The sequence below is a fragment of the Lontra canadensis genome, unplaced genomic scaffold (genome assembly GCF_010015895.1).
Source record: "Lontra canadensis isolate GAN:19392208 unplaced genomic scaffold, GSC_riverotter_1.0 scaffold84, whole genome shotgun sequence".
In the NCBI taxonomy this organism is placed as follows: Eukaryota; Metazoa; Chordata; class Mammalia; order Carnivora; family Mustelidae; genus Lontra; species Lontra canadensis.
Window position 1 is genome coordinate 5,625,050 of NW_022631078.1, and position 24,565 is coordinate 5,649,614.

The 24,565-nt window shown below is 57.8% G+C and overlaps 1 protein-coding gene across 3 annotated transcripts in view; it reads left to right on the top strand.

The window, feature by feature from the left end:
* The window catches only part of SCUBE1 (signal peptide, CUB domain and EGF like domain containing 1), a 133,677-nt gene that overhangs the window by 91,906 nt on the left and 17,206 nt on the right, over positions 1–24,565 (top strand). For all 3 annotated transcript variants that reach the window (XM_032882823.1, XM_032882824.1, XM_032882825.1), the window contains 4 exons: positions 6,909–7,025; positions 13,262–13,384; positions 15,372–15,488; positions 17,027–17,149. In XM_032882823.1, the coding sequence (XP_032738714.1) occupies positions 6,909–7,025; positions 13,262–13,384; positions 15,372–15,488; positions 17,027–17,149 (480 nt within the window). The remainder of the gene's footprint in view (positions 1–6,908; positions 7,026–13,261; positions 13,385–15,371; positions 15,489–17,026; positions 17,150–24,565) is intronic.

Below are 24,565 nucleotides of genomic sequence, written 5' to 3' on the forward strand. Positions count from 1 at the left end.
TTAGTATGGAAATCCCACCCAGCAGGCAGGCCCATGAGAGGGTGTCACCCCCGAGATCACAAGCCTGCCCAGTGCCTCCAGAAGACAGTTCCACTGACACTGACAGCAAACTGCCCTCAGCAGGGCCAAGTACCAGGTAGATGGAGCTGGTGGGGCGATGCGGGCCTGAGGGCCTGTTCCCTCCACACAGCTGGGCTGGAGTAAGCACAGGGCTCAGGTTGGGTCCTATGGTCACCCACTATGGGCTGCAGAGGCAGCATCCAGAACCCACCAGGTCACTTCAAGGTCGGCCCGGCCCTTTGAGAACCACGGGCCAAGGGGTCCTCTGGCCTCAGATGTGACAGAGAACAGTGCTGGGTGGCAAGCGGGGTTCCCAAGGCCTCCTTTCCCCCTTCCCCTGGGACCCAGCCTGGGCCCCTTCCCTGTTGAGGCTGCCATCCTGGCCTCCAGTCACCCTGGCTCCCCACATCTGCTTCCCCAGGGTGTCCCCCAGGGCCCAGCTTCCCTCAGAGCCCCAGGTGCCCCCAGGGCAGAGTCACCCAGCATCCAGCCCTCATGGTGCCTCTCCCCGCACGGGCAAGATCCGCTCTCTGTGGACGGCTCTCAGGAGTGGGCATCCGCCAGCCGAGGCAGAGCAGGGTCACTGGGCAGAGGAGGGAGGCAGTGAGGTCAGGAGCAGGGGTGGCAGGCGGCAGACAGGGATGAGTCCTGCTCCCCACGCCCTGCAGAGGGGCTGGGGGCCCGACCCTTGTCACCTGCCCGGGGGACTTCGAGAAAACCAGCAGGCTCACTGTGCCAGAGGGTCATCCGTTGCTGGCAAGGCCCACTACAGGCCACCGGGCCACGCACAGGTCAGTGGGGCCGGCACAAAGAGGTGGGCCATGAAGAAGAGCCCAGCCAGTGTGCAGATCTCTGCCAGGGAGCATGGCTTTTATCCCAAAGTGATAGGAGCCACGGACGGCTCAGGAATCAGCTGAGAGAGGAGAGCACAAAGGCAGAGATTCCGCCTTTGTGGAGAGCCAGGGCCTAACCCCTCTTCCCAGCGGGCTTCCCTTGGTCTTAGTGGCAGAAGGGGAGGTAGGCCAGCCCTGACTGAGGCCTGGACAGGTGGCAGCAAGAGCTTTGGGCTCCTCCTGCCACCAGGGTGTGGCCTGCAGGGGACAGGGCAGATGTCTGGGCCAACAGGGTCTCTGTGGGTCCTGGGGCTCACAGCTCAGCCACCGATCAGAGCCTCTGGAGCAGGACCTGACCTGTCCCCTGGAGACAAGCCTGGGATTTCTGGGATTCCCAGTCACACCACGGGGGAGAGCCACAGCCCAGAGACCAGAGGATCCTTTGCCTAAAGTCCCCCAGCGCATCAGGAACTAAGTGTGGCATTTGGGCCTCTGGACCCACGTCCAGTTCTCCTCAGGGCGCTCTCAGCCAGGGGATACTGCTCGGCCTGCCGTCAGCCCATGTGAGCGTCCTCCTCACCCAGTGCCTGTGCCCCTGGCTGGCGCAGCCACACTCGCAGGTCCTCTGTGCTGTCGGGCTCGTCGGGCTCCCTCCCCCTGCCGGGCCCAGCATAGGGCCGGGGTTGGTCACCTCGCCCCACCTCGTTCCTCCAGGGGCTTGTTCTTTCAGCAGAAATCGGTCCTGTGCTGGGCATGGGGTCCCCGTGACACAGCTCTTCCTGGGGAGTGAGTGGTCTCTGGGGGAGACAACCACCCGAACAGAAGCCTGGGAGAGCTAGCAGGGCTCAGGAGAACTCAGAGGGGCCTTCTGAGTCTTGAGGGGCGCACGGGCCTGGGCCAAGGGAGCCATCTGCGGAGCCCATGCTTGGATGCGATGGGGTGAGCTGGGGGTGTGGGGGCCTGGACTTCTGGGCCAGTAGAGTCCAGGCCCCATTCTGTCTGCCCTGAGGCCTGGGTCAGTGTCAGATGCATCTCTAGATCTGCTCCTCTGTCTCAGCTGCCCAGTACCAAGGAGTCTTTCCCAAACTGGTGTTCAGACAGATCAGGGAACCCATCTGCTGCCCCACCAAGCTGAGGTCTCCAGACACCCAAGGACTCTCCGAGGCATATCTGCGCCACCAGAGCAGGAGCTCAGATGAAGCTGCGACAGACTCAGTGCTAAATCTCTGCATGCGGAGGTCCGGGACCAAGCCTGTGGTCACTGTTGGAACAATTTATGAAGCACCATGATGTCCACACTTGTCTGGGCCTTGCACAAACTCCGTGGTAAATGCCGTCACTTCCATGTCACATGTCAGGAAGCCCAGACTCCAGGAGTAGATGGGCTTGCCTGAGGCCCCAGGGCCAGGTGTGCAACCCCATTTTCTGACTCCACAACTCCTGTGTCAGCCCCTATGCTATGTACGACTGAGACTGTCCACAGGCCTGCCCAGACCTTGGCCCAGACCTAGGGCAGAGCAAGCAGGCAGCTCCAACTCAAAGAGCAGCCCGCCGTCCCAGCCCAGGGCTGGCCTCCCCTGCTCACATCTGCTCTTTCTCTATGGGGAAAAGACCAAAGACTGGCCTGGTGACACATCTAGGGTTTTTCTACCTGCCGAAAAGGGTTTTACTCCCAGGCCCCTTCCTGCTTTAACCCCCACCCCATGCCCAGCTTCCCCTGCCTCCAGCCTGGCCACATAGGGTAAGAGTTGGCCCCCTTTGCTGCGAAGGAGACCAGGCACCATGAATGCCCATCTCCACAGCCCTACTGCCAGCTGCTTGGAGGGCCCCCAACCACACCTGGCTCTCTGGCCTGGTCTGGCTCACTCATCCGTCAGGAGTCCCCCAACCTTGGGTCCAAATATTGGCTTCTCTAAGTAATGGAGAGACCTGAGACACAGGGCTGGCTTCACGGATGTGTGACCCATACACTTGCCCCAGGCCCTACTCTCAGAAGGGCCCCCAATTGGTTGAGTGTCTGGTTGCCTCTGTCTTGAAATCTTCAATATTTGAGCGAGGGCCCTTCATTTTTACTTTGCATGGGATGTCACAACGGGTAGCTGATCCTGCCTGGACAAGTCCCTGAACTTCCCTGAGCCTCTGTTTCTCTGCCTGCAGAAGAAGCCAACTTCTGGGGCTGATGCGAGGCCAAGAGATGAGAAGATCCTTTGTCGGCTGTAGAGGACTGTGTCCTGGCGGGGGTTGTTCCCCTTGTCCCCCCAGGGGGAGAGGAGAGGCTCTGGAAAGACCCAGTAGCTCTTTTGGAGAGACTAGAGGGCTCTCGGAGTCCTGAAAGAAAGTCTTCAGTTCCCTGGGACAGCACTCTGAGGGTTTGGCTTTGCCCTCTTCCCCCTTGCACCCCCCGAAGGTCTGGCGCCTGGATTCTGGCCTCCCTTGGCGCACGTGCTCCTGGATGGGGTGCAGCCTCACAGGGCAGCAGTGGCACCCCATGTGCACCCCCACCCTAAGTGCCGAGACAGCACCACTGGACAGTGGTGGTGGTGGACAGACATCCACCATTTGGGGGATCCTACAGTCAGAGGAGAGGACAGGCCACCTGGTGTCTGCATCTGAGACAGTGGTGACCCAGTGCCAGGCCTGGGTGCCTCTAGCCTTGGGAAGCAGGGAGGTGAGGCTGCTTTTTGAGGCCATCAGAGAGAGCAGTCCAGGGGGAGGGTCCCAGGCTAATGGCCACCCAAGGCAAGGAGCTCCCTCAGCAGCTCCCAGCAGCCTCCGATTGGAAACTCCCAGGCACAAAGCTCCCAGTGCCACCCAGGCCGGCGCATCCTGTAACTGTAGACTTCACTCCCCGAATCTGACTTGAGCCCAAAGGACTGGGTAGACTTTGTCATCCTTCTTTCTGTGCATCTCACATCGTGCCGTGGACATCTGCTGTCCTCAGAAGGACACAGCCACCAACCCTGTGCTGTTGAGGGGATGCTAGGGGACTGGCAGGAGCAGTGGCGTGGGCAGCATAGAGAACAGGCTGGAGGCTGGTTGCTCGGTGCACTGCCCCCTCCCCCACCCAGCACAGGCCCTGGCCTCAGTCAGTATTGGCTCTTAGCGTTACTGCACGAGCCTGGAGGCATCGGCTACCCAGAGGGAGGCAGTGGCCAGGAAGACAGGGACCATTGGCAAGGCTATGAATGTCACAAAGGCAGACTGTGGTCGCCGGGCCCAGAACGGCAGCTGCTAAGGGCAGGGACTGGCATCAGATGCTAAAGAAGTACCAAGACCAGGCCTGGGGGCCCTAGGGGGCGGTGTGTTCAGAGGCCGGAGCACTGGAACAGGAGCCGTCAGGGTGGAATGTGGAGAGTGTGGTGCCTGCTGGCGCTGTAGGGTCCTGAAGCTGGGACTGGAGATTTCAGGCTGTCAAGTGGGTTGGAGTCAGACCCAGCAGGTCCCACCAGCTCTGCCACTTAACGCACAACCCTGGGCTGATTACTTGCCAGGGAGGTGGAAGGGGCGGGAGCTGCTGAGAGTCTGGGGGACTTGAGGCCTGGAGGGCTGCGCTGGGACTGGAGCAAGGGACCCGCCGTAACCAAGTGCTATGGAGTGATGGTGTCAGCACCCAGAACAGCCCACAGGGCCTTCCCCGGGGGCCCCCTCGCCCCTCGCTCAGAAGGTGACGTTTAGGCCCCAGACGTTGTCTAGGGCAACACAGGAGATGAAATGTGTGGACCGTGCAGGGGAGAAGCTAGACAGTGGATGACTGTCCACACGGACCCCAGCAACCCCCCCCGGCCTCCGCCTGCCCCGTGTGTGCTGAGTCCCATCAGTGCTGGAAGGCCAAGTTCCGAGTCCCCCCAGGACCTCAGGGATGCGAAGGGCCAACAGGAGCCCATTTGGCCAGGTCCATCTCTCAGGGACACAGCCGCACCCCACCTCCCCACAGAGAGGCCCAGTCGCCGTCACTGTCCCCGAGTAAGGTCATAGCTATGTTCCAGTCCCAGTTCTCCAGGGCCTGAGCCTTACTTCCCTGCCCCTGGAGAGCAGGCTGGTCCTCAGAGGGGCTCCCCACATGAAAGGCTGAAAAGGCACCTGGAGCCTGCCTTGGTTCTTTGATGTGGGGCTGGGAGGCGGGATTTCCTCTCTGGTTAGAAGCCCAGGAGGGGCAGCTGCCATTTGTGGAGCAGCTACTACATGCCAGGACCCAGACCAAGCGCTTCGGGCGGGGAACCCGTTTGATCCTCACCTCCGGCCCTGGAGGGAACGCTTGCTGTCCTCACCTGCCAGGTGCGGATGCCGCTGTCCAGCCCAGGGGTAGCCTACCTGGGTCGGTCCGTGAGCAGCAGGGCAAAGCTCACGCTCTGCCCTGCCCACCTCCGCTGCCCCAGTAAATAGGCCGGTGGGGAGACGAGAGGGCCCGGGCAGGCCAGACTCCAGGCAGAGCCCAGCTCCCGCTAACAAAGGCGCCCCTAGTACAGGGAAGGGCCGTGGCCTTCTTTCTGCACCTGGGGCCTGGGAAGCTCCTCGCAGAGGTGGTCTTTGAGCTGGGCCTGGTGACACCAGCCCATGAGAGACCTCCACGCCGCTGGGCCAGCGCACACAGGCAGGTAAACTCACAGAACTGTGCACCCCCAGCTGGGGGGTCTTATTGGTGGAGACGCACAGAGAGACAGGCCAGGAGGAGTCAGGCAGGGAGACTTGCCTTTCACAAGTAGTTGCAACTCATCCTATCATGGTGAAGACTTCAGCCTCGGGAAGAAGGGGGCCCTCTGCAACCCCTAGCCCCTGTGTCCAGAATACTCGGACGACACCTGCTATGCCCCACCCCCACCTGGCAGGATCACAGAGATGCAGATGTACACACAGAAGGGAAAGCCAGATTTTCCCCCTCCCTGCCCTGCCACCCAACCCCCGCACGCGCACGCACACGCACACAAATTGAAGTTCAAAGGAAAGGTATCATGAATTTGGTATAATGAGCAGCAGGGACTCCTGGCTACTGGGGTATGTATTCAGTGATCACTCCTCTGGGAATACAGACAGCGAAGAAGGACAGACAATAAACCAATTAGGGGGAACCTTCAGGGAAAAGGTCCACGGGGCCAGGTGCCCAGAGGAAGCCAACGTAGGCAGGCGAAGAGTTTTGGATTTTAAAAGATGGGGCCTTGACTCCTCAGTTCCCAACAATGAAGAGAAGAGAGAAGCCCATTCAGGCACGGTTCCCACAAGATCAAAGCACACAGCTGCTCGGGAAGAAACCCAGGTCGAAAGGCCCAGAGGCCCAGAAATGGGCTCCTCCGTGTGCGGGCCACCTGCACCCTGGTGACCCAGCTCTGCCAGCCCCTTCTCCAGGCCTGGGGAGGATCATTCGCACCACACGACGGGTTCGGTGACCTAGGCTCTGCCCCAGCCATTCCAGGCCCTTTGAATTTGCAAGGGGAAAAAAAAACACTAGACAAGCTTCAAGTGGACAAAAACCAGACGCCTTTAGCTTACGGCTCAGTGAGAACAGATGTTGAGCTGAGTGTCTCATCAAGGTGATGGATGGTGTGCGGGCTCGGGGAACCCCCGCCCCCGGAAACCCCACAGCCAGGACCACAAGCCAGTCCGTGCTGAGACCAGTTTGGGAGCCCCAGGGACTGCGAGTCTGGGTTTGGAATCCAAGTCCAGGCAGGACAAGGGTTTAAGAAGCTGGCCCTAGGCAGTTAGATACCAGCCACGTTGATCTCAGGAGCTCGGACCTGTTGGCAGTGACCTTTACCCCAGCAAAGCCCTCTGGAGCGTGCAGACCTTGACCCACCCACCATCATCATCGCAGTGGGCTTCACCGGCAGCCCCACAGGAATGGTGCCATTCTCCCATTTTACACATGAGGAGCCTGAGGCTTGGGGAAGCCCACAGCTAGAGGGGATCAGCCAGAACTCCAATTCAGGTCTCCTGTCTCAGTTGGTCCCCCCCCAGGTGGAGAAAGGAGGTGGCTTCTGTCGGAGGACACTGAGCATCTCTGTCTCTCCCCCTCCCCCCCAGAGACGTGTGCAGTAAACAATGGAGGCTGTGATCGGACCTGCAGGGACACGGCCACTGGCGTGCGGTGCAGCTGCCCTGTGGGATTCACGCTGCAGCCCGACGGGAAGACGTGCAAAGGTCAGCTCAGAGCCACTCAGGCAGGGGTGGGGGCTGCATGCTCGCGCTGCACGTGTGACCATGGCTGCCTGTGATGGCAGGGGGGAGTCCGGGGTCAGCCGTACTTCTGCTGGAGAGGCCGACAAGAGGGAGGGTCCATGCCAGGGCATTACCCAGGTTTCCAGATAGGGTCCTGCTGTCCAAGGAAAGGGCTGCCCGCTGTGCTAGGCTAGCAGTGTCTTCACTGCAGGAACTCCTGGGCCCACAGTGATTCACTGTGGCCCTGGGTGGGGGGGTGGGGCAGAGGTGGGCGTCGGCCGTCTCTTCATCCTCAACCTCGTGGTACAATCCGGGGCAACAGCACGATGCGGGGAGGTTTGGGAAGGACCCGTCTCCTTGTACCGGGATGGGATTGCCTTCTTGCCACCGATAGAAAAATGCGGACGCTGTGTGTCCATGTCGCTGGAGGAGTGACACGGTGGGGGCTGTCAACTGGGAACTGGGGAGGCAGAAGGACCTCCATTTGCAATTAGAAATGAGGCTCTGGGAGGATGAGGGGAAGCCAGTCTCCCAGCCTCTGGAAGAGAGCAGGTAGACCTTCCTCTGTTCCTGCTGGTTCCCTGGCTCACCCCCACAGAGTTCCTGAGTGCCTCCGGGGGCACTTGGGGTGTTAGGGCTCCTTCAGGAAACAAGAAGCAAGGGGAGCAGAGAAGCGAGAGCTGTCAGGACTCTGGAGACTGAAGGGCCACCCCGCAGCCCCGGCCATTGGGCAGGGAGTAGGGGGGACCGCCAGTGCCCCTGCAAGGGAGGGGGGCAGCCCCTTGCGCCAGGCCGGCCCTGCGAGTCCCCGCCCGCGCAGCCGTGGGATCCGGCCGGCCGGAGGGGGCGAGCGGAAGGGCAGACGGGCTTCAACTCCCTGAGTCCGGTGGGTGAAGATGCGGACGGCGGAGGCTTCCGTAGGTTTTAAATAGTCCGAGGGGGGCTATTTTCAAGCCTGTAAGAATAGATAGCACGTGACTCCCCCTTCCTAGCTGCTCTGCTGGGAAGAAACTAGGGGTTATTGACAGAAATAACAGTCCTCCCACCTGTTTATTTGAAAATAAAGCCCTTCTGTAGTCCCTGCTCGGCCCACTTGGAGCCGAGCCGCAACACGTGGACTCAATGCCAGGGGGACGGGCCAGGGCTCCCTGCGGGCCCAGGCGTCCCCACAGCTGGCAGCGACACAACAGGCCTGGCCCCATGCCCTCAGCGCTGGGGCAGAAGAGGGTAAAGTCGGACCATGCTGCCTCCCTCTCGGGCGCAGGACTGCAGGGGTGGGCACAGCTCAGTCCCTGACCTGAGGCCAGGCTGGCACCAGAAGCCCAGCTCTCCGTGCCACAGCCATGCCCCAGCAGAGCACCTGTGGGGGGCTGTGCTGCCCCCGCCCGGGCTTTGGGAGGCTGGGGGGCACCTGTCCCCGCCCCACCTCCACCTCATGTCTGGGGGACGGGTGGTGCCGAGGGGAGCTCCCCACAGCTGGAGGTCCACCCTGATGAGCCCCCCACCCTGCTTCCCGCAGCTCCTCCTGAACCACTCCAGCCCTTTAACAAGGGCTGCCCCTGCTCAGCCCTTTGCCCTCAGCCGGACCCCCTCCCCCCTCTGCCCTGCAGGCAGGTCTCATTCACTGCCTCACCAGATGGGGTTTCCGGGCTCCCCCCGTGTGCAGGGGCTGGGGAGACAGGTGAATGAACCAGAGCTTCCCTTTCCCTGGAGATCCTCTATTGGATGCAGAAGACAGTTTCTCTGTTTTTAAAATCACGAGCTATACACGTGTCACTGACTGCTTGGTGTTGGATGGAGACGTAGAGCCTGGCAGCAGGCAAGGACCGGAGCCCGCCCTGCTCCGGGGCTGGGAGGCCATGGGGAACGGCATTCATCCTGGCGGCCTTTCCAGCGGCACCGTGGCCCGGGGTGCAAGGACCCAAAGGGGTCCAGGGTGCCCAGGTATGTGAGACGCGGGGGAGGCCAGGCCAGATGGTACAGGGGCTGTGTGCTGGGGGGCTGGGCCCTTCATTCTTCCAAACCTTGGCAAGCCCCGCAGACACTCCCGGGCAGGGAAAGCACCAGCTCGAGTTTCCATTTTGAGCCAGTCCCTGACCACAGCTTGGACGGGGTTCTCTGGGCAGGGTCTGGAAGAGCAGGGAGGCGGCCGCTGTCTTCACCCAGGCTGGAGATGACGTGGCTTGACCCAGGTGCTGGCCACAGTAGTAGAGATGAGATACTGTCCTTGATATCCAGATATCTGGATATTGTCCTTGGAGGTAGAATTTAAGGATTATGGGACTAGTCAAAAACTGCATCATGTCCTCAAATCAGAGAACGCTGGAAAATGAAGGCTGACCTCCAGGCTTGGCGTCTCAGAGCCTCGAGCACACAGCCCGAGCTCCCTGGGGCCGACCGGAGAGACACAGGTCAGAGTGCGGGCACTTGGCAGGACCAGCCCAGCTGGGAATTCCCGGCCCCAAGGCTTCAGCTCCGCAGTGGGCGTACAGCCCTGGTCCTGGCAAGGGCCCAGAAGGGACATCAAAGGAGTGATTTCAAAGGTTCAGCGTATTCTGGAAGCCACAAGCCACTGTGAAGCAAGACCAATGGCTGGAGGGTGAAGGTAACAAAGGTCCTGGAAAATCCGGAGTTGAAGGCCCGGGGTCCACAGGGGTCACACGGCAGGTGGAGACACACATGGGAAAGTGGGGTTAATTCTGCCTGAAACACAGGAGCCATGGTGCAATCAGGGGGATGTGTCCTAAGCTCTGTTTCAAGAGTGTGGATAGCGCAGGGGTCCAGCCTCAAGGCTCCCTGTTAGTTGCTGCACCTGCTGACATTGGGAAGGGGGCACCTTGCTGATCGGCCCTTCTGAGAGGAGGGAGGTCTGGGGCCTTGATTCCCAGAGCTGGAACCTGGATTTCTTCAGAGACACTGGCCCCTCCTCCCAACACCTTCCAGAAGAGTCTGGGAGAACTCCCACCCACCATCTGTTTCCTCTTCTCCCTCACCTGCCCTCTGCCCAGCAGCATGCCCTCCCCACAAGGCTGCTCTAGGGCAACGCCAGTCCATGCCCTCCAGGAAGCGCTCCACATGGCCCCTGGGGTGCCATGCTGTGCCCCCACAGTGGGATGGGCAGAAGGGAGCAGGAACCATTGTCCTTCTGTGTGTTCCTATAGCTCCCACCCCCCCTTCCCTCCCCTGACCCTACTTTCAGCCACTCCAACTCCTTCATTCTTTATCCCCTCAGTGAACGCTGTGGGCAGTCACACGGTGCAGGCCGCATACTGGGTACGGGAGCCCCAGACAGGAGCCAGCTCCCCCATCTGTGTCCATGACAAGGGGACAGCCAACTCTGGAGGGGATGTCAGGGAAGGCTTCCCAGGGAGGCAGCTGTTTCCAGGGACAGGCCATGTGGGGGCCGCACTGGGTAAGGCCGCTGGAGTCTGGGCTGCGGAGGCAGAAGCCAAGCGCACAGAAAGGGGAAGGCAGGACACCCAGGCCCAGGATGCCCAGGGAAGGGCCTACAGAAAGGGGCTGGCCCTTCATCCTGGGATGCCCGGGGGCCACGGGAGACTTGTAAACAGGTAGGGGTCTGCCGGCTGCCTTATGGGATCAGGACCAGTGTGAGCACAGTGAGGAAAGAGAGGAGCCTTAGAAGGGCAGGAAGGGGAGAGAGGGGCAGAGGCCACACCCCAGGCTCCCATCAGAATGAAGGTCCAGGGGCTGTGTGACTGTACCCTGGCTAGAGCTGAGGGGTGCTTCTCCCACTCCTACCCCCAGGCTACTGCCACACCAGCCTGGCCTCGAGCAAACATGCTTCCCCTGGCCTGTCTGGTTGTCATGACAGCCCCTCGGCTGACGGGCCCAGATGGGGATGAGGACAGGATTGGGGGTTCCAGAAGGCCTGAGGCATTCCTGAGGAGGCAGACCCCCTCTGCACATTTAGTCTGTGAGAGGCACCTGTTCCCAGCCCAGTTCACAGATGGGGAACGTGAGGATCAGAGAGGCACCTTTCCCTGCCCAGGATCACACAGCTGGCTGGGACAGAGCTGAGACAGGTCTCCGTTCTCCTGCCAGAGGCTTTTAGCAAGAAATTTCCCCGTCTTCCTATAATTCCCAAGGAGAGAGGATGACAGAGATGCCCAAGCCTCCACCCAGGACAGGCCCTCAACTGAACTTAATGTCCACTCTCTGGAGGCTGTGGGGCTGGCATGGTGCTCTGGAGAGAGCCTGTCTTTGGAGACAGCTGGAGCTGGGACCCAATTTGGTTGCTACATGTAGCTGTGATCCCCTCTAGAATGGGGGATCTGGTCCCCCAGGTGTTTTGAAGATCATACAAGACTTCGACAGAAAGTGCTTGGCCTGGGCACCAGCATGAGCTAGTGCCCAGTAGGTACAATGAGCACCACAAGGTCTGACTGCCTGCTGTGGGGTCTGGGCTCACCCTTAGGCATTTTTGTTCCTGGAACACACATGTGTGCAGAATTCCCGGACTTGAGAAATTATTGTTTTTCGTGATCACCTTGGTGAGCACATATAGAGCACCTACTGTATTTAGTGGGGTGAAGTCACCCAGGCAGCGGCACAGCCAGGATTCAGGGGCAGATCTGATAACCCACAGGCCTCCCTTATTGGGGACTATCTGGGGTTCCCTTCCTTTGCCACCTTCCTGGTGCCAAAGTCTCCAGAACATGCAAACAGAGTGGGTCTTTGGGGTAGAAGTGCCTGTGGTGGGGAGGAGGTCAGCCAAGGGCAAGGAGATGCGGCAGCATGCCCGCTGGGTGCCCTGGAACCCCGCAGTGCCTGGTCCCGCAGGGGCTCCCCAGGAAAGCCACTCTGGTTGCTGTGGTCCTGGGCTAGGCCACATCCCCTCCCAGAGGCTCTGAGGACTGCCCACGGGCGCCTCAGCTGGGCCACAGCTGGGGTTGGTTTTGCCGTTGGGGACCATTCTCTGGGCACACCGCTTTAGGACTGTCCTACAGATGTCGGGTCTAGCTTGTTTGGTTTGCGGAAAAAGAAGTGAGGCGCCGTCCGCCATCTGGAGTCACCGGGGTGGGACAGAGTCCCCTCCGTGGGGCTCAGCACAAAGGGGGCAGGTGGGCCTTGCTCGTATGGCGGTGCCAGTTGCACAGGACAGAGTGCCCAGGTCCTCACACTCAGGGCAGGCGCAGGGGGGTAGGGGTTCAAGTCAGCAGCTCTGCTGAGACACGGCCAATGACCACCTCGGAGGAGTCGTTTCTGGTTTCCTTCGCTTCCTCCCCGTGCCTCCAAATCAGGGTGAGAACCCCATTCCGAAAGCTCTGCTACTACGTGCTGGGTCATGTCAGCATGGGGAGCCTTGGGGTCGGGGCCCAGGAGGAACGGTGGAGTCAGAAGAAGCACCTCAGGGACAGGTCTCTGAAGACACAGTCTGCCAGGCTGGACTGGAACCCAGAGAGCAAAGCCCAGAGAAGCAGGCCGAGGCGGGGCAGGAAGGAACTCACGAGTGAGTCGGGGGGACGTTTGTGATGCACCCACAGCAGGCCATGCTGTGAGGGAGAAAGCCCCCCATCACTAGAGATATGCAAGCAGAGGCCACCTGGCCAGGCTGCTTGGGAGGGGCCATTTATTGCATGGGGCTAGGCCTGGCGACGTCCCAGGGTCCAGCCACAGCCTGTTAGAAACTGCTCAGACCAACAAGCGGCATTAGAGGGGGACACCAGCCAGCCCAGGAACACCGGTCACCTTCCCAAGCCTCCGTCTCCCATCATAAAATGGGCGGTAATCCCACAGATTGCGGACTGAGAGCTCACTCAGCGCAAGCACCCCTGGACCGCTAGTTCGTCGGCTCCTCATGGTGTTCTTCCAAGGCAGGGGAGCCAAGGCTCCGGGGCCCAGTAGCTCACCCCAGGTCACAGCCATGGGGAAGCAGCCGGCCCGCTCCAGGCTGCACCGCCTCCCCGAGTGTCGTCCCGATCCCATCCCTGTCATCTTGTCCCGCACAGCAGCCATCACTTCCCTCCCCTCTTTGCCACCAATGCCGCCCAGGCTCACAAAATCGCAGGTGGCAGTGTAACTCAGGCTCCCGCCCTCCCCCCTGCTTCTGGGAGTCAGGCCCCTGGGCCACTCTGATGGGGATGCGGGGACCGGAGGAGGCCGGGGCGCCAGCGGGCGCAGGGAGTCACGGAGGCAGGGGCCCCGCCACCTGGCAGCCCAGCCCACTCGCCTCGCCCTGCCCGCTGGGTGCCCCGCAGACATCAACGAGTGCCTGGCCAACAACGGGGGCTGCGACCACTTCTGCCGCAACACCGTGGGCAGCTTCGAGTGTGGCTGCCGGAAGGGTTACAAGCTGCTGACCGACGAGCGGACGTGCCAAGGTGAGCCCCACCCCGTGCGCCCCCGGCGGCCTTGCCCGCCCTTCCCGGGCCTGCGCGGGCACCTGTGGGGGTGGGGGGGGCAAAGGCCGGGGTGTGCCAGCCCCCACTGGCCTTTCCACCTTCTCAAGTCACCCAGTCCAACTCGCCCCTTTAATGGATGCGAAACTAAGGCCTGGAGGCGCATCAGCGTGTGTGTGTGTGTGCGCGCGCGCGTGCATGTGCAGGGAGGGCGGCAGGGCGCAGTGCCACAGTGAGCCGGTGGCAGAGCTCGTCAGCTCCAGCACCCCGTCCTTCCTGGTGCCTCCAGAGGCTCCGGAGGTGGGCTGCCGCCACCTGGTGGACAGCTTGGCACACTGCAGGCGCTCTCCCGCAGTCCTTAGGGTTCCTGGGCGCCTTAGAGGCAGGGTGTGAGGTCTGGGCCGAAGCCAGGAGTCATCCAGGATGCAGTGAGAGCCCAGAGGATGGGCAGTGGGAAGAGAGGTCAGGGAAGGCTTCCTGGGGGAGGAGACACTGGTGAATAGGCATTTTCCCAGAGGGGTGGCTGACCGCACATGGCCGAGTCGGCATATCTGTGCCGCTCGGGACTAGCCCTCAGGGCCAAGGGATGTGCTCTCCCAAGGACACCGAGGAAGGCAAGAGCAGAAGACCGGTGAGGGGGTTCTGGGGTCAGCCTGTCCTGGACGCTTCCTGTGACCCAAGCCTCCTCCCTGACTTGGCCTCTTCCTCTCTTGTGGGTCTCCTGGCTCTGTTCTCCCCTTAGCACGCGGGGCCGTTGGGAGCACGTCACGTCTCCAGACTCCTCTGCACTTTGACTTAGTTTCTCCAACTGCCTTGCCAAGTCCTGTGGAGGGCTAAGGGAGGGCCCTTGACTTTATACCCCTAGCTGCCCTGTGGGACCGGAGGGCCACCGCTGAGGAGGGGGCCATGACGTTTTTGCTTCTGGGCTCCAGCCAGTCTTCTCCACTCCCTGGAGGCCCCGTGCTGCCCCCTCCTGGCATTTGCTCAGAGTGCCCTTCCCCTACTTCCATTCCTTACTTCCAAGCTAGTCTTACCGTCAAGGTCTAGTCCAGGTGCCACCAGTACCAGGAGATCCTCCCAGATTCCCCTGCTGGGAGGGATCACATCCTCCTTTGAGCACCCCAGTGTGATTCCTTCCTTGTGCTAGAATTATTACAAACACACGTATATCATCAACGTGTATAGTCCCATGAGCTAATATATTCAAAGAATGACCTCCAACAATTGTGCCCATGGAAAGGTGGGTCAGTGGCTGTTTTGCCCTTGGGAGCCCCCATCAGCTGTCCCATGAGAGCCATTTTCCTCAGAATTTACGGCCAGGACAGACTTGTCTTCTATGAGCATGCTGTTCATTTCCTCCTTTCCAGTAACAGCACTCTGTGACCCTTTTTCCTTTTTTATCCTAGCTGCCAGGAAGCTCAGAATCAAATTTCATATACCATCAAGGCTTTCTTGTTATCCCTTATGGGTAGCATATCACCCCCCCATACATTTTCTCTTTGAGCTGTTTTCCTTGTTTTCTCAAGAGACCTCTTGGAGTGGCTAGAAAACACACTGTGGTCAGGCTCCCAAAGGCCTGGTTTTGTGTCCCAGTTCACTTGTCTCCTCAAGTAAGCCCCTCTCAATTTCCTACAGATGTAGATTAAATACTCGTCCTGATCACAATAGAATGTGAGATATTAAAATGACAAAAATTCATCAGACCTTGTATCCAGAGTATTTCCAGCCTGCCCTCCTCCCGAAGAGATGGGAAATGGCTTCTAACCCAGAAATGTAAAGTTTTTGGAGACAGACTGGAAAATCGGGCCATGACCGGAAGGCCGACATCCACTTGGCTTGTGCCCCAAGCCTCAGGGCTCCGGGACTGTCTGTGTGCAGCTGTGTGTTGAGAGACTGCGTGAGTGACAGGCCATGCCCACCCACCGCACCCTGAAACTCCTCTCTGCACTTTGTCTCCTTGTGGCCACAGACATCGACGAGTGCTCCTTCGAGCGGACCTGTGACCACATCTGCATCAACTCCCCGGGCAGCTTCCAGTGCCTGTGTCACCGCGGCTACACGCTCTATGGGACGACCCACTGCGGAGGTCTGCAGCCCGCCCGCCAGGGCCACCTCCCCCCTGAGGCACGCGCCTGGCCGCATGGCCACCTCTGCTGCACCCCACACCCTGAACCCGACCTTGACTCCAGAGGGCCTGGAAGGGACTTTAAAGCAAGGCCAGGTTCTGGTGGGCAGAGGGGCTCAGCTGAGAGCAAAGGTGGGAAGACGGGGGTGGGGAGTGGCAAATATCTGCTAGGTGGCAGGCCTCAGGCCAGGTTGTGGGCATAGACCCCCAGAAATGGCAGCTGCAAGGGAACCTCAGTCCAGAACGGGGAATGGCCACTACACAGAATCCCACAGAGGATTCGTCCCAGTGGGAGAGGGTGACGACAGAGAAAGGCTGCAAATGGAGACGGGGGACGGGGAGGGGGTTGGAGTTCCTAAAGGAGGATCTTCTAGATCAAGATGAGGGAAAGGATGCCAGAAGGATCAGCATATGCAAAGGCACTGAGGTAGCACAGAGGGACCCAGAAGCAGCAGGGAGAGCCCTGGGAGGGAGGGAGAATGTGGTGCGCAGTGCAGATGGAGGAAGCAGGGCTGTGTGAGGCCTGCAGGTGACTTGGGTTTTCTTCCTAATGCGAAGGAGGGCTTAAGTAGAGGTGTGACATGCGCATGTTCAGGTCATGAGATCACTCTAGCTGCCACATGTTTAGGAGAGTGGAACCCAGGGCACCAGTAGAGAGACCACTCAGGCATGGGAGTCAGAGCCACTGAGCTCGGGCAGGGTGAGAAGTGTGCAGAGAAGGGGAAGTTTCTAGAAGTGTTTAGCTACAGATGATGGGACTTGGAGGTGTGTGGGCCTGGCAGGTGAAAAGTGGGGGAGCCAAGAATGGCCGCGAGGTCCTAGGGTGTCATTTCCTGTGACCACACTCCCTCTGCTGGGCAGTCGTGGAGGTCAGATAGGATGAGACGTGAAGTGATCGAACACAGCTGGTGTTCGGGGGAAGGGGCTCCTGGGGTGGCTTACAGATTCTTCTGGAAGGACCCCAAAACCTGGGCACTGGCTCCGCTGGGCCTGCCGCTCCCAAACTGCCGGCCGCCCAGACGCTGAGAGCCCGGCATCCCTGCATGAGCCTGGCCCAGTCCGTCTCCCCGTCTCCAGCGGGTGCTCTGGCTCCCTGGTAGCCAGCGAGGGAAGGGTTGGAGGTGGCTTCTGTCACCCCGGGGCGCGTTGCACAGAGGGAAAATGCCTATCCAAAGCCCCAGCAAGAGAGAACTCGCAATTCCTGCCTCACGAGACCTGCTTGCCACTTGAATTCTGTGCTGCCTTTTGCCCTCCTCCCAGTTCGGATGCAGCTGCAGGAGTTCTGCAAACCGCTGGGGGATGGCGAGGGGCTGTTGTCTGTGTCCATCAGCCTCGGGGGTGTGCGCTCCTGCGTGTGACGGGTGCAGCTGCCTGTCTGCATCTCATGTGTGGCCAGCTGCCCGCAGGGTCAGGGGAGTCTCGGCCCTCTTGTCCTGGGTGGCCCTGCCCGGCCAGCCAGCCTCCCGCCCTGATGCCCTTCCTCCCGCCTGCACTTCCAGATGTGGACGAGTGCAGCATGAACAACGGGAGCTGCGACCAGGGCTGCGTCAACACCAAGGGCAGCTACGAATGCATCTGTCCCCCGGGGAGGCGGCTCCACTGGAACCGGAAGGACTGTGTGGGTGAGTGCCCTGGGGTGAGCCGTCGCTGGGACCCCTTAAGAAGGGCCTGGGTGCTGGCCTCCCCGCTCCCACCAGGTGCCTGGATGGGAAGGGCAGTGACCTCTCAGGGAGGGGTGAGCGTGGGGTGAGCATCGCAGGGAGAGGCGATCTTGGCAGGGAATCTCTGCTGCTGAGAGGGGCTAACGGGAAGGAGGGCTTGCAGAAGAAGAGGGGACATCGGTGGGAGAGCACTCTGGGTGTCCTCCAGAGGCACAGAAATGGACCTGCAGGGGGAGGGGGACACAGAGGTGAGGATCTGAGGGTCAGTGTGGCCAGAGCTGTGGGCTTAGGAGGAGCTGGAAGCTCAGAGGGCACAGAGGCCTCGGCTCCCCCATCTGCCCCTGGTCCTGCCCTGGAACCTGGGGGAGGAAAGGAGGTGGCTGCTTGGACTGCTGTGGCATCAAGGTCTAGAGCAGAGCCCCTGGGTCTCCATAGCCCCACCACCTGCCCAGGCCACCGGCCCCACAAGATCCAGAAGGGGAAGAGGAGGGGAGCTCCCAGTGAGCCCAGGGTTCCTGCGTCCTCTGCTATGGGCTCCGGAGAACTTGGTGCAGCTCCAGGCCAAGTTCTGGACAGCCCCCACATTCCCTGGTTCTACAAACACATGGTCACCCACTGCATGCCGGGCCTGCTGTGGATGCTGTGATCACGGCCCTGAAATGGCTCTTAGATCCTTGCCCTGCCATGCCCTTACATCCCCAGGGCAGCCAGAGCCAGCCTTCGATTTTATTTTTTAAACTTTATTTTCCTCCATGCCCAGCATGGAGCCCAACACAGGGCTTGAACTCACGCCCCTGAGATCCAGACCTGAGCTGAGATCAGGAGTCAGACATTTAACCGACTGAGTCACCCAGGCACCCCCAAGAGCTGAATCTGACTCAGAATGTGTCTCTCTCTGCTCAGAGCCTTCCGTGACTCCTCTTCATGTGGAAGCAAAGCCAGAGTTCTTAGAATGGCCCAAAGGCTGCTGGACCCTGGCCTGATGGCCTTCTCCCTCTCCCTCACCCACCCGCCCGCCCGCCTCGGTGCCCTTGAGGCTGCTGCCCACCCCCAACGGATATGGCCACGCCGGTGCTCCCCTCTTGGCCTGGAGGGCTCCTCACCCCTGTCGCTGTCTGCTCATCTTCTCTTCTCCCGTTGTACTGCGGGGGGCCAGACAGAGCATATGCCTGCTCTCCACAGTGGAGCGGAGACTTTTGCCGGTCTCGTTCACTGCTGTATCCCCATCACCTAGGACAGAGCCTGGCGAGTGTGGGCACCCAGTAAATACTTGTGGAGTGAATGAGTGGAAGTACCGAAGGATGGATCCCATCACTTAGCATCTGATATAAAATTTATGCTGAAAGTATTGCTTACTTCAGTAAGGACTGCTGGGCTGCTCAGGCAGTCCCGGCCAGCAAAGCCCACCACTGGTCTCGTCCTGAGTTGCAGGAAGGAGCCTGTCCATGCTGGAGAGGCAGCTTGAAGTGGGGCGCGTCCCAGGAGCATGGCTCATGCTGGGTACTAAGGCTGAATGGGTTGACCCATCTTAGGAGCCTGCACTGAGTCAATCTGCCGTCTGTTAGCTGACTTTCCAAGCCTGGAAAGTCACGGATGGATTGGCTTTCAGAAGCGTGTCTGCCGACCAATGAGGTTGTGCTGGGTCTCGTGTAGACTTGTTACCAAAGCTGTCGGACCAGCAGGCTTTCTCTGGGCATAAGGGGAACGGGCGCTTTTGTCCTCCGCACCTTATCGGTCATCCCTCCCTCAGTCAGAGCTTCAGGAGCGGCCACTAGGCCTGGTCTGGGTCCTCACACGGCCACTGACCCTGCACCAAGAGTCTGATTGTTGGTCACTGTCAGTCAGTGTGATTTTATCCCGTTTCTCCCAAGTCATCTGCTAGGACCTTGGTGACTACATAGAGCAGTTAACATTCTGGGTACTAGATGTGGGAAGACTGAGACAGACAGGATGACTTAGAGCATTCTTAGAAGGTTCTGGAAGGGGGCGCCTGGGTGGCTCAGTGGGTTAAGCCTCTGCCTTCGGCTCAGGTCATGATCCCAGAGTCCTGGGATCGAGCCCCACGTCGGGCTCTCTGCTCGGCGGGGAGCCTGCTTCCTCCTTTCTCTCTGGCTGCCTCTCTGCCTATTTGTGATCTTTGTCTGTCAAATAAATAAATAAAATCTTAAAAAAAAAAAAAAAAAAAGGTTCTGGAAGGCCCTCCAGAACCAGGACCCAAGAGTTCCCAGGGCTGACCAAGAAAACTGTTTCCACCAACTCCCTCAGTCTGCCATCCGCGTGTAGGTTGCTTTCCCTTGTAACCTCAATGTGGATTGTCTCCCCTCACCTCTGCTGTGAATCCAGGTCCAAAGGGAAGGGCTGGCAGTGACGACCCCCCTTGATTGGTCAGAAGAAAATCCAAGGTCTCACTGTTCCCCTGAGCGCTTGCCCTAGGAAGTCCACCTGGTCCAGGATGTCCCTCACCCCACACCATCGGCTGTCTTCTAGCACACACAGCAAGGGACACCTTCCTGATGATCGCTGGAGCTGCCCCGTTCCTAGAAGGGGTGGGACCAACAGCCTCCACGATCTGCTCATACGCGTCCCTCAGAAGGGAATTCTGTCCTCAGATCGTTTGCAAGAAGGCCTCGTTCACTGAGGGGTTGGGGAAGCCATGCACCTAGAATAGACTAGTAGCCCCCCAGAACTGTCAGCTGTGGTCCCAAGGGACTTTGACGAGCCAGATCCCATATAACACATGGGATCTACCCCAGTGGAGCTGTAGGGATTTTGTCTGTGGTGTCGTTGTGAGAACCAGCCCACCACGCTGCAAGATAGCCAAATCTGCCTCCCCCAGCCCATGGGCATTCTCCTTCATTCCTGGGTTTGTCCACAGCCAATGTCGTGTTAATAAGGTTTGTGTGACGTTTATACCGCTGTTCAACATCAATTTCCCTAGCAATACATGGGAGGACTGATTTAAAGAATTCAGATGGTGATTCTCACTAGCAAGGCCCAGATCCAGGCCAGTTATTGGAGAGGGAAGCATAATGGAGCCGATCAGTGGTGCGTGACCTAAAACACATAAGGTGGGAGAGCGTGAGCCCAAGAACCGAGAACAGGGGTCTTCCAGGGAGCGCGTGGAAGTCAGTAGTTGCAAACGTCAAGGAGAATTATTCCAGTGGCCTTGGGTGAGAGTCGTCCCAGTGTATCATCTTCTGCCCGTCCTGAGAATCTTGGGAAATGGTTGGTTGGGTGCGCTGTCCACTTCCGGGGTTCTGTCGAGGACGGCAGTCAACGGTCTGTAAGTTGTGACTTCCTAGTAAGTTCTGAAAAATCCACTTCTGTGTTCCCAAGGGATATGGGTAGAAGGACAGTGGAACTTCTGAGTGATCTATGAGTAGCCCTCCCAGTAAAAGGTGCTGCATGTGACTAAGTAAGTTGAGCCATCCCAGATAAGGGACGCAAGACCTAGTAGTAGTTTAGCTCCTATACGCGCAGCATTTTTCCCAAGTGACTGCTTTGATTCATCCAGAAAGTAAATGTGCTATTATGAGTGCACAATTTATCACCCATAAAATCCATCTGGAGGGGCTCCTGGGTGGCTCAGTGGGTTAAAGCCTCTGCCTTCGGCTCAGGTCATGATCTCAGGATCCTGGGATCGAGCCCCGCATCGGGCTCTCTGCTCAGCAGGAAGTCTGCTTCCCCCTCTCTCTCTCTGCCTGCTTCTCTGTGTACTTGTGATCTCTGTGTGTCAAATAAATAAATAAAATCTTTTAAAAAAAGAAATCCATCTGGAGATACCCAGAGGGTCCCTTAGGGCTTGTTCTCGTCTTCACACGGCACCCAGGGTTCTGCTGACTACAGGTGAGCCTTGAACCGCTCACCTCCTCCGCTGGCCCGGGAGAGTCTCACCCCATCATCTGACACCACAGCCGGCTTGTCCCCCACCCCCGGGATGAGTGGTCTTGAAGGAAACATTCGCACACGCCCACATAAGGTGGTCTGGTGGGTCCAGGGGGCCATCCTGGCTTCACTGGGATTCCATCCTCAGGGGCTTGCACTGCGACTGCTCCCCTTGGCTCCTCCTCAGAGTGGGAAGGCAAACGCAGTGTGTCTGCGGCGGAATCCGCATGCCTCTTCCACGGGTCCGTGTCTCTGTGCTGTCTGTCGGAAGTCCTTGCCTAGGGATCATGGTCAGCGCAGCCCATGCGGCGTGATGATCCAGGAAGCAGGGCCTCTGACTTCCATCCCTCGTGCTGTGGCCTCTGCGCCACAGTTACGGGCAGTAAACCTCCATTTGCAGACCACCACGAAGCTGAACGCTGCAGTGGTCGGTACACAGAGCTACCCTTGATCCTGAGCAACGGAGCGTGCCCTAGAGATGGTCAGAGGTTCGGCCCGTCAGTGGGGCTTGATTCCAGCCTGGACAGTTCTTGTAAATCCAACCGAGTGTTGTCTTGCCTCCTTTTGTTTTTCATTTTTAGTAGTGGCTTCACTGAGCTGTAATTCCCATGTCCTACACCTACCCCCTCGTGAGCAGTTCAGTGGTGTTTCATATAATCCCAGAACTGTGCGACCACAATGAATTTCAGAGCATTTTCGTTACTCCAGAAAGAAACCCTAAGCCCATAGCAGTCACTCCTCGTTTTCCCTCTACCTCCAGCCTTAGGCAACCATCATCTACTTCGTCTCCATGGATTTCCCTGTTCTGGACACTTGGCGTAAGTGGACTCCTACAACATGAGGCCTTATTATTCCATTTAGTGTTGTATTTTCAAGGTTCCCCCATGTCAGAGTGCATGTCACTGCTTCATTCCTCTTGACAACCAAGTGATAGCCCACTGTCTGCTTACACCACATCTTGGTTGTCTGCTCATCGGTTGATGGATGCGTGGGTTTCCAGCTTGGGGCACGTCATAAGAACAATGCTATGAACGGTCCCGTTAGGTGCCGTTTGCTCGGGTGTGTGCCAGGTGCAGTTGCTGGATCGTGCACTTATGCTGGCTTTCACTTTTGAGGAACCGTCTGCTTTTCCAAAGAGCCTGTGCCCTTTGATGTCCCGCCAGCCATGTGGGATTTCTCCACGTCCTCGCCCACCCTTGCTGTTTTCTGACTTTTGGATTACAGCCATCGTGGGGGGTGTGAAATGGGTTCTCATGGTGGTTTGGGTTTGTATTTCCCTGACGGCCAGTGGTGTTGAGTACCTTCCCCTGTGCTTGTTGAGTATTTGTAGATCTTTCAGGAAATGTCTATTCAGATCTTTTGCCTGTTTTTTAATTGTGTTACCTGTTTTTATTATTCAGTTATAAAAGTTCTTAAAGTTCTTCATATACTCTAGACACACGTTTCTTTTTGGATATATGATTTCCAAGGGATTTCCCCCATTCTATGAGCTGTTTTTTTTCATTCTCTTGATGGTGTCTTTTGAAGCCTAAAGGTTTTTAATTCTCATAAAGTCCAATTTACCAATTTTTTTTGTTTGGCTGCTTGTGGTTTGGGTGTCATTTTTAAGAAACCACTGCCTAGGGGCACCTGGGTTGCTCAGTGGGTTAAAGCCTCTGCCTTCAGCTCAGGTCATGGTCTCAGGGTCCTGGGATCGAGCCCCACATCAGGCTCTCTGCTCAGCGGGGAGCCTGCTTCCCTTCCTCTCTCTCTGCCTGCCTCTCTGCCTACTTGTGATCTTTGTCAGTCAAATAAATAAATAAAATCTTAAAAAAGAAAGAAAGAAAGAAAGAAAGAAAGAAAGAAAGAAACCACTGCCTAATCCAGGGTCGCAAAGATTTACAGCTGTTTTCTTCTGAGAACTTTGTAAGAGTTTTAGGTCTGATACTTGGGGAGACTTATACTTTAGCTCTTGTACTTTTGATCCGTTGCAAATTAATTTGTATATGGTGTGAGACAGGGGTCCACCTTCATTGTTTTGCCTGTGGGAAGCCAGTTGTCATAGTGTCATTTGTTGAAAACACCATTCTTTTTCCCCATTGAATTATCCTGCCATCCTCTTGAAATCCATTGGCCATAAATATGTGGGTTTATTTCTGGGCTCTCTTTTCCTTTGATCCATTTGTCCTGATGCCCGTATCCCACTGTCTTGATTAACGTAGCTTTACAGTGAGTATTTCAGTCACAAAGTGAGAGTCTTCCAGCGTAGATTTTTGTGTTCAGGATTGATCTGATCTGGCTACTCTTGGACTTACCTTGAGTTTCCACATGAATTTTTAAGTCTCTTCATTTTTAAGATACATGCCATCAATCAACAATTGAGTCAGGGCTTGGTGTGGAATGTCCAAAAGATCTGTTTTGGATACGAGCACGTCTGAAGTACAGACACAGAGAGATGAGTTTCTCCATCAGGAAGGGTAGGAGTTGCCCGGCGGTAATATGAGAAGGATAAAGGAACCAGTTACCATAATTAGTTCAATGACAAGCAGAAAAAATGCTGGGTGCTCTCAGTTCACAGTGGGGATCATTCTGCACATGGTACCCTCGGATTAAAGGTGATTCTAGGACAAGATCTGAAGATTCTCCAACTAGCCAAGGCCTTGCCCTGAGGCAGGGGGGGACGAGCCTTGGTCGTAGATGTTTGCCGTGTTGTTGAGCTTATATCCTGAGAGCATGACCTAACTTTGGCGGGTTCATACCAAAAAAAAAAAAAATAGTTATGACAGTCTGGACTCTTCTGGAGCCCTGTTCCATTTGTTCTGCCGATGCTGTGGAAACTTTGCCCCAGGGATCCTGTTTTGAATCATGCGTGATACGCATATGAAGACTCCTACCCACCAGAAATTGAATCATGTGTAGGACAATTTTCTGGGACTTCTAGAAATAACCTCACAGGTCTATTTCAGGGGTATTTATTTGGAGTCGTATTTTAGCTGGTGGGTCCGCTTGCAGAGGAAACCCTGCCGCACGACATGGGTAGGGGCTTTGATCCACGGAAGGAGGGCTGTCTTCTTGTAACAGCTCCCAAGGAGCAGTTACATGTTGGAACTTGGGGAAGAACCAAGGCTTGTCAGGAGTGTCCCCTGCCTCAGTCGTTTTAGTAAACCAGAGCCAAGCAAGGTCACGGTCCCCAGCCTTCTGCCACCCCCTGTCTGCTTTCAGAGCTGCTGCTTCTATCTCCATCCATGTTCTCCCACAACCAGGCATTTTTACTTTAAGGCAAATGATTTTTTTTTTTTTTTCTTATCGTCTGTCAGTTTGCCTTCCCTCTTGCTTCTTAGGTGACTTTAAACTTTTCTCTGGGCTTTGGTATTTGGCGGGGATGGGATCAGTGAGTACATACGGTGGGGTCAGAGATGTCGCCTACATGCAGCTCGTCCGCTGGCCTGCTGCTGTTTCCCAGGTGCCCGGGACATCCCAGAACCCGGGGCCAGAGACAAAGGATGTCAGTAC